General features: G+C 45.8%; 1 protein-coding gene across 4 annotated transcripts in view; it reads left to right on the top strand.

The window, feature by feature from the left end:
• The first annotated feature begins 286 nt into the window (after window positions 1-286).
• CNNM2 (cyclin and CBS domain divalent metal cation transport mediator 2) overlaps window positions 287-14,336 on the top strand; it is a 172,646-nt gene continuing 158,596 nt past the window's right edge. Inside the window, exon 1 of one of the 4 annotated variants that reach the window (XM_032178703.2) lies at window positions 287-2,144. In XM_032178703.2, coding sequence (XP_032034594.1) covers window positions 524-2,144 — 1,621 coding nt within the window. In that variant the 5' untranslated portion in view covers window positions 287-523. The remainder of the gene's footprint in view (window positions 2,145-14,336) is intronic. The other 3 variants (XR_009212715.1, XM_032178724.2, XM_032178714.2) reach the window with 3 other exon arrangements.

The following is a 14,336-nucleotide window of genomic DNA, read 5'->3' as shown; positions in this document are numbered from 1 at the left end:
GCGAGCGCGGGCCCCCAGGGACGGCTCCTTCCCATTGGCAGCAGAACGGATGCCACGCCCCTTTTCCTACGGCTCTCATCTTTGACTGGCTCTCGAGTCCCAGATGGCCACGCCCCCTCCCCTCGCACATACACAAGAGTCACGCGCCTTTCAGTTGGAAACTTGGCGTGCAGACGCGGACGGTGGCTCTCGTCGCCCCACCCACCTACCTTGCCATTGGTCCGTGGAGCGGCACACGGTCACGCCCCCATTCCAGCCCCCTGGCTGGGAGGGCGGGCACCCGCTTGTGATTGGCTGGTCGGCCTGCCTCTCGCGGGAGCAGCCGGCGCTCCTCTCCCTCCCTCTGTTCCCTCCCGCGAGCCTCGGGGTTCCTCAGCTGGCCGAGGTCGAGTCAGTGTCAGTCAGGGAGGCGAACTGCTGAGCACTGGCCGCGGACGCTCCGTTGCAGTCTCGCCCAGGGGCCGGTACCTGCGCTCGCGCTGCCGGGTGGAAAGGATGAAGCCGCAGCTGGAGCAGCCACCCTATGATTGGCTGTGGCGCTTGTGAACCCAAAGTAAAGATGGCGGGCGGGCAGGCAGCCGCCGCACTGCCCACTTGGAAGATGGCGGCGCGCCGCAGCCTTAGCGCCCGCGGCCGGGGGGTCCTGCAGGCGGCTGCGGGGCGGCTGCTGCCGCTGCTCCTGCTGAGCTGCTGCTGCGGTGCGGGCGGCTGCGCAGCGGTGGGCGAGAATGAGGAGACGGTGATCATCGGGCTGCGACTGGAGGACACGAACGACGTGTCGTTCATGGAAGGGGGGGCGCTGAGGGTGAGCGAACGGACCCGGGTCAAGCTGCGGGTGTACGGGCAGAACATCAATAACGAGACGTGGTCCCGCATCGCCTTCACCGAGCACGAGCGGCGGCGCCACAGCCCGGGGGAGCGCGGGCTGGGGGGCCCCGCGCCGCCAGAGCCGGACAGCGGCCCCCAGCGCTGCGGCATCCGCACCTCAGACATCATCATCTTGCCCCACATCATTCTCAACCGCCGCACCTCGGGTATCATCGAGATCGAGATCAAACCGCTACGCAAGATGGAGAAGAGCAAGTCCTATTACCTGTGCACGTCGCTCTCCACGCCCGCCCTGGGCGCCGGCGGCTCGGGGTCCGCGGGTGGCGCCGTCGGGGGCAAGGGCGGCTCGGGGGTGGCCGGGCTGCCGCCGCCCCCGTGGGCCGAGACCACCTGGATTTACCACGACGGCGAGGACACCAAGATGATCGTAGGCGAAGAGAAGAAGTTCCTGCTGCCCTTCTGGCTGCAGGTGATCTTCATTTCGCTGCTGCTGTGCCTGTCGGGCATGTTCAGCGGCCTCAATCTGGGGCTCATGGCCCTGGACCCGATGGAGCTGCGCATCGTGCAGAACTGCGGCACGGAGAAGGAGAAGAATTACGCCAAGCGCATCGAGCCGGTGCGCAGGCAGGGCAACTACCTGCTGTGCTCACTGCTGCTGGGCAACGTGCTAGTCAACACCACGCTCACCATCCTGCTCGACGACATCGCCGGCTCGGGCCTCGTGGCCGTGGTGGTCTCCACCATCGGTATCGTCATCTTCGGGGAGATCGTGCCCCAGGCCATCTGCTCCCGGCACGGCCTGGCTGTGGGGGCCAACACCATCTTCCTCACCAAGTTTTTCATGATGATGACCTTCCCCGCTTCCTACCCGGTCAGCAAGCTGCTGGACTGCGTCCTGGGCCAGGAGATAGGCACCGTCTATAACCGGGAAAAACTGCTGGAGATGCTCCGGGTCACCGACCCCTACAACGACCTGGTTAAGGAGGAGCTGAATATCATCCAAGGGGCGCTGGAGCTCCGCACCAAGACGGTGGAGGACGTGATGACCCCACTCCGGGACTGCTTCATGATCACCGGCGAAGCCATCCTGGACTTCAACACCATGTCTGAGATCATGGAGAGCGGCTACACCCGCATTCCAGTGTTTGAGGGGGAGCGCTCCAATATCGTGGACCTGCTGTTTGTCAAAGACTTGGCCTTTGTGGATCCAGATGACTGTACCCCCCTGAAAACAATCACCAAATTTTATAACCACCCCTTGCACTTTGTTTTCAATGACACCAAGTTGGACGCTATGCTGGAAGAATTTAAGAAAGGTGGGAAATTTTGGTCTCTTTCATTGGCTTGCTCTTTCTCTTTCCATCCTCCTCCCTACTTGAGTCCTCTACCCTCAGACCAACCCCCCAAGGCGAGTTGACCGGGATTTCTCCTTCTCTCTCTTAATTGCAAAGTTGAAAGGGTGGCGTGGATTTGGGGATGGATTGAACTAATAAGTGCTACTAGGTTATTTTAAAGCACAAGACTGCCATCACTTACTTTTTCCCATTATCAAAAAGCAGGCTGTGTAATTTCTGTGCATGACACTTTTTTTTTGTTGTTGTTCCCGTGTGTGGGCCTCTGTCCTTGAGGGGTCTGCCGCCTTCATTGTCTGGGTTCTCAGTGGGTAGGTGAAGGTAGGGCCTGGCTGATGCCATGCCATTTGGTTGACTTTAATCACAGGCATTTGGAAAACATGTAAATAGCTTTTGTAAACCCAGTGCAGTCCTTTTCCTCCTCCTTAAACATCCACACTGGCCTTTCAAGATCGAAGTACATTTTCTATAGCTTCTGTTCCTGCTTGCCTGGCAACTTGTGGGGAAGATTGAGGTCTGCCTTTGAGGGTAAGGGGTGGGATAAACTAAGTATCGCCAAAAAAATCACCCATTTCTCTTAGCTAGGAAAGAGTTGTTGTTGTTTTAAATTAAAGTTGCTAATATGTAACTTGGAAAGATTAGAGGTTAGCCAGCCTTTTGTTTAGAGGCTTTATGTCCTCTAGCCGTCTTCACTATTTGTTTACATTTATCTGACAACAGTTACAGTTGCCCAAACCAAGTGTGATTTTGGGAGAAAGCTTGACCCTTTAACAGTGGAATGAATCCCTCTATTGGGGCTTATTTATATCTTGACTCTTTCAGTTTAACGTGTTCTTTTTTTCACCTTGATCATCCGATACATTAAGTTGAAGTATGTCTCCGTCAGTTCCAAGGTGCTTATACAATACATCATTTACATTTGTTCGTTTGACCATATAATGAACAGGTAAATAGCAACTCATACTATTGTTATTGAAGTTCTGAATGTTTCCAGTAAATAGTGTTATTTGAAAACCAAGGGATGCTGAGTTTTTGAATTATTATGATGCTAGTGCATGTGCGGGTATTGAAATGTGTATGTAACCTTTCGTGACCTGATAGTCCTCAAAACAAAGTTTCCCTTCTCCAAATAGAATTTTGATCACTGGTAGTAGTCTCTCCTCTGAAGAAGGTGAAATGTACCTGGTGACAGCTCACTGGATGTGATGATCTGAACATACTCAAAGAGTGTATGGTTGTCCCAATGCCATTTTTCTGGTTGAATGATGTCCTCTCTAGAACAGAATCACATTGTAGTAATTTTTATATAAAGGAACAGGGTAGAATGTGCTTTGAAGATTGGTAAATTTGCATTTAAAAGCAGAAGGAGGTTCTTCTGGTTTCTTAAATAGTAAAAAGAAAATGTCCAGTATCTCTAGGTGACATAGCTTCTTTTGGGGGTGTCATTCTTTCACCACTAAGTTGTTAATTAGAGCATCTAACTTCTTTCATTTTGCAGTAATATCTGTGATACAGAAAGATATATTGGGATGTTTGGAAATGCCTCTAAAAGTCTTTCTATTGCTAAATTTTCCAATATTAATACAGATGATCTATTGCATGAGTTTTTTATTACTTAGAATTTTGCACATTTACTCATGAATTGATGACACTAGTTTGTACTTCTTGCTGAAGTCTTTTCTTCACTTCTGTATCTTTTTACCTTGAGAATTTAGTTTTCCACCTTACAGCTCCTTAATCCTACCCTTACTCAAAATTTCAAAATTCGTATTATTTTGAAATTTGTGCTTGATTGACCTTGAACAATTTTTCTATGATGGATTTATTTTCATGAGGAGCTGTTTTTCCTTCAGAAAAACCACTCAGTATTTTTTTGAAATGTGTTCTTTAAATGTTGGAATTACTAATATTTCCCCATGAATTCTAGAAAAATAATAATGCACAAGATTTAATTTTTGTCTTTAACTAGAATGATATATTTGGTTAAGAAGATAGTCCAAGTTAAAGGCATACATTCAGGCTAGTGGCATATTCGGAACAGCAGGCAAAGATAGTTGGTTGCAAATGGGAAATTTAAGCCATGATCTTAGAAGGACAGAATGGATATTTGTTACTTATACTATGGGAACAATTGATTTTTTCACCTTCCCTTTCTTGGATTTTTTTTTTTTTATTAGTTTGGTTACTTTAACCTTACTGTCAGTTATATTGTTCTTTTTTTTACCTCTGAGTTAAAACATTTTACCTGATTTTCATGTCTTCATTTTCTAAATCAATTATGACATAATGTTAACAATCCACCTTCTATTTTTCTCTGCTGAATAACGGTGTATTGAATGGTTTGAAGACTTTTTCTTCCTCTACCTCTCTTCTAAATTCCTCATTTACAAAAGAAAACCCAAAACAAAACAAAACAAAAAAACACCCCCAACAATACCAACTGTAACTCCCCAAACCAGTTAGATCATAAATCCAGATCTCATTGAAAATTACCCTTTTGGCCAGGCATGGTGGCTCATGCCTGTAATCCCAGCCCTTTGGGAGGCCAAGGTGGGCAGATGGCTTGAGCTCAAGAGTTGGAGACTAGCCTGGGCTACCTGGTGACACCCCGTCCCTACAAAAAATACAAAAATAAGCTGAGCGTGGTGGTGTGTGCCTGTGGTCCCAGCTCCTTGGGAGGCCTGAGGTGGGAGGATTCCTTGAGCCTGGGAGGATCCCTTGAGCCTGGGAGGCGGAGATTGCAATGAGCTGAGATGGTGCCATTGCACTCCAGCCTTGGAGACAAAGATTCTGTCTCAAAAAAAAAAAAAAAAAAAAAGAAACAAAATTGTCCTTCCTAATTAAGAACTTCTATATTGAAGACTTTCCTGTATATAGCTGTACAGAATTAGTCTGAGTTGTTCTTTATTAAGGAGGAGGAAATGGAATGTTCTGTAATGTGGGAAGAAAAGCCACCTTTATATTAGTATATGTGAATGTCTTCTTTCTTCTTCCTTTTTTTTTCACCAAGAGACAAGGTCTCACTATGTTGCCCAGGCTGGATTCGAACTGTGATTGTCTTTTTTCTCTGGCTACCAGGAAACTCTTGGCTTTATCTGAGACAGTAATTGTGCTAATTTTACAGTTTGATCACGATGATGGTGATGATTATTACTTACCTATGTATTCTGTGCCAGGTACAGGGGCTAGGGCTTTATATGAATCACCTTGTTTAAATCTCACAATGGCTGAATGAAGTATTGTCTCCATTTTACAAATGAGGAAACTGACTTGGGTGAAATGATTTGTTCAAGGTCGCACAGTAATTTGTGCCTTGGGGTTTTAACTTAGGCCTTTGTGACACCAGCACTTGCTCTCTTATCCTCTCTCTTATGCTGCTGTCCTTGATCCTGGTTTGACATTTCTATTTTACTGAGTGTGAGGTTTAATCTTTTGTCTCAACACTGCCTCAGAGCCTGTTGGGCAATAGAAAAAAAAATGTGTTTAAACATATATATGGCTTTAAACCCAGTGCTTCTGTGGTGTTGTGCATAACAACTGGTGTCCCCTTTTTTGCCATTAAAACAAATCAGTTTTTTGGCCTGTGTGATCCTAAGTCTAAAGAATTGTGTTGACAGTATTTGCATATCCAGCATCAAGATTCATTTTGGAAATGTTTTGTACTAACATTGTGCTATACTAATGTACTTCTTCCATGGGCTGCTCTGCAGCTGTTTTTCCCATAGCTAAATTATGTAATCATGTTTCACTGTTGGTTTCTTATCTGTTTCTGTTGCAAGGGTCACATAGTAATTGGTCAAACTCAGTTTTGTGTTTTAATCTTGGTTTTTATTTACATTTTTGAATCTATCTGTATAACTGGTTGCTAATGAGCATCCTTTACACAACTCTGCTCTCTGTATTCCATGCAAGGAGCCTTTCTCTTTTTTTGTGTGTGTTAGTTTTGTAGTTACTTACAAGTCTAAATAAGAGAATAAATTCAGTAAATACCACTAGAGGATTATGAGAATTTTAGAAAAACTAGAGCAATGTAGTGTAGGGGAAGGAAAAGCAAAATGAAAGGCTGCCACCTTTGTGTGTGGAAAGCATGTTGGAGGCTCTCCATTCACCTGACAAAACCGTCTTCCCAAAAGATTGGGCCACCAAGTTGTCTATGCTGAGGTGCATTTGAAGAATTCGTAACCAGTTACGGTTTCCTTGTTTTTCTTTTAGCTTTATAACAGTTGCATTCCGGTATTGCAGAGCATGCTGTTTACAGCTGCTAGGGACTTAGCCAGCCTCTTTTCTAGCTTTTTCTTAGGAACAGGTGGGATCACCAGATAATGTTGTTCTTCAAGGAAAGAATGCACTGTACAGTTTTCACCTAAGATATTAGGTAATTTCTTTCTATAACTCAGCAAATCTCTCCATGTTAATATACTGAGAGCTTAATATTAAACACATTTTTTTCTCACCAAGTTAAGTGTTGTATTTGCCTTGAATCTAGGAAGTTTTTTTTTTTTTAATTATTTTATACGTATTTGTTAGGGTCTTACTATGTTGCCCAGGCTGGTCTTGAACTCCTGGCCTCAAGCAATCCTCCCATCTGAGCCTTCCAAGGTGCTGGGATTACAGGTGCATGCCACCATGCCTGGCCAGAAGATGTTTTTATTAGTATTTAAAGGTATGAATGGTGTCACAGGGAGCGGATATATTTGTTTTCATGATCTTGTACATTTATTTTTGTGCAGTAACATATGTTAAATGATTGTAATTTTGTGTGTTTTTAGAACACCATTATGAAATATCCAGATAGTACAGAATCAGAGCTGGAAGGCAGGCAGCTTGAGGATTATCTAGTCCAGTGTTTGCCAGATTTACCTGATGATAAGATTTACTTGGGGCTGGGCGCAGTGGCTCACGCCTGTAATCCAGGCACTTTGGGAGGCTGAGGCGGGTGGATCACCTGAGGAAGGGAATTCAAGACCAGCCTGACCAACATGGAGAGACCTTGTCTCTACTGAAAATACAAAATTAGCCGGGCATGGTGGCATGTGCCTGTAATCCCAACTACTTGGGAGGCTGAGGCAGGAGAATTGCTTGAACCCGGGAGGTGGAGGCTGTGGTGAACTGAGATCGCACCATTGCATTCCAGCCTGGGCTACAAGAGCAAAACTCCATCTCAAAAAAAAAAAAAAAAAAAAGATTTACTTGGGTCACTTAATAAGAGTAAGGTCTTAGGCCTCACCCAGAGACCTCTGAACTGGGAAAGGGCTTTTGGAATCCATGTCGTTTACAGTTTCCCTGGGGTACTTCTTATGGTTAGGTGAGTTTAGGAAAAACTGGTCTAGTCAGCCCCTTGATTAAGGAAAGTAAACCCTGGGAAAGAGAAAAAACAAAGTAAATGACCTATTAAGGGCCACCTACCTAGCTAGTAGCATCAACTAAACTAGAACCCATGTCCCTGACTTCTAGATTGGAGTTCTTCCTGCTCCAGCAGGCTGGTCTTCTGGTCCCAAGTTATTCAGAGATGAAGGTAGCAGCATCATTGAAAAAACAAATAGTCAGTGTTACCGTTGGTTTTTATTTGTCTTGTGATTTTCCTGTCAGTATTTTAGACGCCCTGGATTCAAGCAATTTTTGACAAGCATTTTATTTTATAGAAAATAAGTCCAAGTGTGTGAACTCATTTTTATTTAATTTTATGTTTTTTTTTGATCTTAGTTTAACTGAGTTTTTTTACTTTGTTGTGGTTAGACTAGGAGGGTATTTTAAGAAATGAGTGTTGATACCTAGGTTATTTGAAGCCTCAGGTAATTAAATATAAGATGTTTTATTTGACCTAGCTTATTTTGGATATCCTTTAATGATTTATTTTCTCATTGATTATTTCTTCTGTGAGAGTAATGATGATTGGATTTGGTTAGGACTGTGGGAGTGAAGCTTCCTCGACTTTTCATTTCTGTTCACAGTACCTACAGATCTGTAAAATTTCCATGGAAATGTTCATCAAAGCATTTGAAGCCCACGTCCTATTCGTGCATCTGTGTACCCTCTGTGCCACACCCCTCCCAAGTTTTAACAAATAATATAAGTGAAATTCTCACAGAGAATCATGCTGGTTTGTAGAAGTTATTGCGTTACTAGGATCACCGAAGTCTGAGCATAGACATTGAGGTGAGGAGAGACCCTAGTTAAATACCAGCTCTGACTAAGTAGGAGCTGGATGAAGTGGGAAAGGACGATGTCTGCGTTTTCTCTTGGTTTTTATGGGGATTACACACTATCTTTCCCAAAGCATTCTTAACCATTGTGAGGGGCTGGTTAATTTTAATTATTAGCTGCACCCATTAACTCGTCATTTAGCATTAGGTATATCTCCTAATGCTGTCCTTCCCCCCTCTCCCCACCCCACAACAGTCCCTGGAGTGTGATGTTCCCCTTCCTGTGTCCATGAGTTCTCATTGTTCAATTCCCACCTATGAGTGAGAACATGCGGTGTTTGGTTTTTTGTCCTTGCGATAGTTTACTGAGAATGATGTTTTCCAGTTTCATCCATGTCCCTACAAAGGACATGAGCTCATCATTTTTTGTGGCTGCATAGTATTCCATGGTGTATATGTGCCACGAGTTAATGGGTGCAGCAAAACAACATGGCACATGGATACATATGTAACAAACCTGCACATTGTGCACATGTACCCTAAAACCTAAAGTATAATAATAAAAATAAAAAAGTTATCAGTAGGTAGGTAAAATAGCTTAACACAGTGAAAATTCTAATTCAGAATAATTATCTGAAAGGCTTAAGTGAATTAAAATCTGATTTATAAAATTCTTTTTGATATCTACAAATGTATTTTTAAGTTCTCTCAGAATATGAGCTGATTGTCAGAAATTTTCAAGGGGAGTTCCTTTTGGACCTGTTTTAACAAACAGATAAAAGTCATTTTTAATTAGTTCATCATTTATATGCAAATAAATGCTGCTACAGAATTTCAAGAGTTCCTGAAAGGACTTCCTAAGGAAAACTAATAGTTCCCTAGTGATTTTTTTTCTCATTTATAGTTTATTTATCAAACACTTTCTTAGAAAAAGTACAAAGATCGTGATCTTACCTATGCTAGAATTATCTCAGCTTCTTAAATACTGTTTATTTAATGAGATTTTACTGGAATCCTCATCGTTAGTTTTATCACACAGGAAGAGTAATTGTGTCATGTGTATAAACCTTGTGGAAAACATTCCAGACCTCAGTTCCTTATGGTTTGATTTTAGCTATTTCTAGGACATTTATTTTAACATTAAACAGGATTCCAAAAAAAAAAAATTAATTATTAGCAAATCTAAACACAATTTAAAATATCATCAACCAGGAAAACCCACAAAACAGACTGAACTGTTTTGTGGGTTTTCCTGCTTTTACTTATTTATTTATTTTCTTTCTTTTTTTTTTCTTTTTTGCACACAAAACAATAAACATTTTCTAAAAGTACATACAAACAAAAAGATGCATATCAAACATATTAGGAAGGTTGCACATGGGAAGACGGGGAATAGAAATGGGGGGTGGGAATTAAAGAAAATAAATGAGAGAGGGACTTTGTATGGATCAGTGATAATAACTCAATCCTCTATTTGACAAAGAAGAAGGAGAAGGAAGAGGAAGAAAAAGAAAGTGGGATAAAGGATCAGAAAGGGAGGAAAATAAAAAAAATTAGAGTATGACTCCAGGGTAGACCTGTTTTGTTGTCGCTTGGTTGGTTGGTTGGTTTGTCAGTTGTATTTTTCATATGTTTTGCCATGTTGGCCAGGCTGGTCTCGAACTCCTAGCCACAAGTGATCAACCCGCCTCGGCCTCCCAGAGTACTGGGACTACAGGCGTGAGCCACCACGTCCAGCCCCCACATTGCTTCTGGCCTCTGTGGTAGACCTCCCAGACGGGGCGGCCGGGCAGAGGCGCTCCCCACATCCCAGACGGGGCGGCCAGGCAGAGGTGCTCCTCACTTCCCAGACGGGGCGGCCGGGCAGAGACGCTCCTCACTTCCTAGACAGGGTGGTGGCCGGGCAGAGGCGCTCCTCACTTCCCAGACGGGGCGGCCAGGCAGAGGCGCTCCTCACTTCCCAGACGGGGCGGCCGCACAGAGGCGCTCCTCACTTCCCAGATGGGGCGGCCGGGCAGAGGCGCTCCTCACTTCCCAGACGGGGCGGCCGCGCAGAGGCGCTCCTCACTTCCCAGACGGGGCGGCCGGGCAGAGGCGCTCCTCACTTCTTCCCAGGCTGGGAGGCCGGGCAGAGACGCTCCTCACTTCCTAGACGGGGTGGTGGCCGGGCAGAGGCGCTCCTCACTTACCGGACAGGGCGGCCGGGCAGAGGCGCTCCTCACTTCTTCCCAGACCGGGCGGCCGGGCAGAGGCGCTCCTCACTTCCCAGACGGGGCGGCCGGGCAGATGCGCTCCTCACTTCCCAGACGGGGTGGCGGCCGGGCAGAGTCGCTCCTCACATCCCAGACGATGGGCGGCCGGGCAGAGGCGCTCCTCACATCCCACACGATGGGCGGCCAGGCAGAGACGTTCCTCACTTCCTAGACGGGGTGGCGGCTGGGCAGAGGCGCTCCTCACCTCCCAGACGGGGCGGCTGGGCAGAGGAGCTCCTCATAACCCAGACGATGGGCGGCCAGGCAGAGACGCTCCCCACCTCCCAGATGGGGCGGTGGCCGGGCAGAGGCTGCAATCCCAGCACCCTGAGAGGCCAAGGCAGGCGGCTGTGAGGCGCAGGCTGCAGCGAGCCAAGACCACGCCACCGCACTGCAGCCCGGGCAACACCGAGCACCGAGTGAGCGAGCCTCCGTCTGCAGTCCCAGCACCTCTAGAGGCCGAGGCGGGCAGACCACCGGAGGTCAGGAGCTGGAGACTAGCCTGGCAGACATGGCGAAACCGCGCCTCCAGCCAAAGAAGAAAAACCAGGGAGGCGTGGTGGCGCGCGCCGGCAATCCCAGGCAGCCCGCAGGCCAGGGCAGGAGAATCACGGGAGCCGGACGCAGGGAGTCTGCAGCGAGCCGAGTGTACTCCAGCCTGGGCCACAGAGGGAAGAAAAGAAAAAGGAAGGAAGGAAGGAGGGAGGGAAGGAGGGAGGAAGGAAGGAAGGAAAGTTATTTATTTATTTTCGAAACAGGGTCTTGCTCTGTCACCCAGGCTAGAATGCAGCGGTGCTAGCATAGCTCACTGCAGCCTCGACCTCCCAGGTTCGAGTGATCCTCCCATCTCAGCCTCCAGAGTACCTGGGACCACAGGTGTGTGCCACCACACCCAGCTAATTTTTTTTTTTTTTTTTTTTTTTTTTGAGATGGAGTCTCGCACTGTTGCCCAGGCTGGAGTGCAGTGGCACGATCTCGGCTCACTGCGAGCTCCACCTCCTGGGTTCACGCCATTCTCCTGCCTCAGCCTCCCGAGAAGCTGGGATTACAGGCACCCACTGCCACTCCCGGCTAATTTTTTTTATATTTTTAGTAGAAACGATGTCATGCCATGTTGGGCTCAAGTAATCAATCTGCCTGCCTCAGCCTCCTGAAGTGCTGGGATTACAAGCATGAGACACCATGCCTGACCCCTGGTTTTATTTTCAATATAAAATTTTATGTTTACAAGCGTGAGCCACCACACCCAGCCTTACATAAACTTTTAAGAGCAAACCTGTGGAGTGTAATTAGATGCATAGTTACTTATAAAGTGGTATATATTTTTCAAATGAGCCCTTTTCTCTAAATATATATATATGTGTGTATGTATATGTTATTGACAGTAAACTTCCAATTCATTAAGATTTGCTTGACATATAAAGAGTACTATTAAACTCAAACACGTGGAAGTGGATCACTAGGATTGAATACAGTTTTTTAAAGTATTGTCTTTTCATCTTTTTTTTGTTGTTTTTCTCAGAACACACAAACAAGAAACCCCAAATCATACCAACACTGAAAAGAAGAGACAATAAGAAGCATTCTCTTTCAACATCACAGACACTGGCAACTCTAGGATGTCTATATAGAGGGATAAAAAGGGGTGGCGGTTGGCTGGGCATGGTGGCTCGTGCCTGTAATCCCGGCACTTTGGGAGGCCCAGGGAGGCGGATCACTTGAGGTCAGGAGTTCCAGACCAGCCTGGCCACCATGGTAAAACCCCGTTTCTAATAAAAATACAGAAAAACTAGCTGTGCGTGGTGGTGGGCGCTTGAATTCCCAGCTACTTGGGAGGCTGAGGCAGGAGAATCACTTGAACTTGGGTGACGGAGGTTGCAGTGAGCTGAGATCGCATCACTGCACTCCAGTCTGGACCACAAAGTGAGACTCTGTCTCAAAAAAAGGAGGGGGTGGTGGCAGGCTTTGGAAGGAGGAACTAGAGGTTTGTAGTCTAGCTTAGGTGTTGATGGATAATGGGGATGCCAAACCCTCTCCCTGTGTTACATTAGTGCTATGACTGAACATAAACACTGCTGTAATGGATGGTGAGATCTTTGTGTCATCATATTTAACCCTCCCTTGCTGTCATTCCGAGGTGGGAGTGCTTCTTTCTGAATTCACATGCTGTGGAGAGGATAGCATCTGTTAATGCAAAGGTTAAGAACAATGTGCTCTTCCTGGATCTGTTTTGGACAAGTAACTTATCCTCTTTAAGCCTAAGGTTTTTCATAGTAAAATGGGGATATTTTCTAACTCATATGGTACTTAGTAAGAATTATTGTGCTAATAAATATATAAATGTTTCTAATAGTACCTGGCACTTTGTGCTTAACCAGTATTTTTATTATAACAATTCTTTCTGTAGGCTCTTGGTTGTTATCTTAGTCTGTTTGTGCTGCTGTAACAAAATACCACAGACTGGGTAACTTAAAAATAATAGAAGGTGGCCGGGCATTGTGGCTCATGCTTGTAATCCCTGCACTTTGGGAGGCCGAGGCAGATGGATCACCTGAGGTCAGATCACCAGCCTGGCCAACATGATGAAACCCTGTCTCTACTAAAAACACAAAAAATTAGCCGGCCATGGTGGCGGGAGCCTGTAATTCCAGCTACTCAGGAGGCTGAGGCAGGAGAATCTCTTGAACCCATGAGGTGGAGGTTGCAGTGAGCCGGGATTGTGCCACTGCACTCCAGCCTGGGCAACAAGAGTGAAACTCTGTCTCAAAAAAAAAAAAAAAAAAAAAAAAGAAATTTATTTCTCAGTTTTAGAGGCTGAGAAGTCCAAGATCAAGACACTGGCACTGGCGTCTGGTGAGAGCCTTCATACGGCATCCTCACATAGCAGAGAAATGGAAGGTGAAAAGGGCCTAAGCTAGTTCCCTCCAGCACTTTTACAAGGCACTGGTTCAGAGCCCTCATGGCTTAATCACTTCCCCAAAAGGCCCCACCTCTTAATATCACTACTGTGGGGATTAAGTTTCAACATGAATTTTTGAGAGGACACATTCAAACCATAACAGTTGTTCTTGGTCATTCTCTTGACTAGAGCCTGATAGTCAAGAGAGACATTTTAGCATGTGTCCTTATAATTATTATTGGTGTTGAAATCTAAAAGTGGCTAGGCTGGCTGGGCGTGGTGGCTCACGCCTGTAATCCCAGCACTTTGGGAGGCCTAGGTGGGTGGATCACTTGAGGTCAGGAGTTCAAGACCAGCATGGCCAACATGGTGAAACCCAGTCTCCACTAAAAATACAAAAATTAGCTGGGCGTGGTGGCATGTGCCTGTAGTCCCAGCTACTTAGGGGGCTGAGGTGGGAGAATTGCTGGAACCCAGGGGGCTGAGGTTGCAGTGAGCCGAGATTGTGCCACTGTACTCCAGCCTATGTGACAGAGCGAGACTCTGTCTCAAAAAAAGAAAAAAAAAAAAGTGGCTAGGCTGGGTGCAGTGGCTCATGTCTGTAATCCCAGCACTTTAGGAAGCTTTTAGGAAAGCTGAGGCAGAAGGATTGCTTGAATCTAGGAGTTTGAGGCTGCAATGAGCTGTGATTGTACCACTGCATTCTAGCCTGGGTGGCAGAGCAAGATCATGTCTCTTTTTAAAAAAAAAAAAGTGGCTAATTATTGTAGGTTTTTTCTGTTCCTTTTTAGTGTGATTGAATCCTAAGCTTTGTTATTTTCCTAGCAGTTGACAAGGTGACTACATGTATATATATATATAT

Source organism: Hylobates moloch, unplaced genomic scaffold (genome assembly GCF_009828535.3).
Source record: "Hylobates moloch isolate HMO894 unplaced genomic scaffold, HMol_V3 SCAFFOLD_3, whole genome shotgun sequence".
Lineage (NCBI taxonomy): Eukaryota > Metazoa > Chordata > Mammalia > Primates > Hylobatidae > Hylobates > Hylobates moloch.
This window is presented reverse-complemented; position numbering and strand designations above follow the sequence as displayed.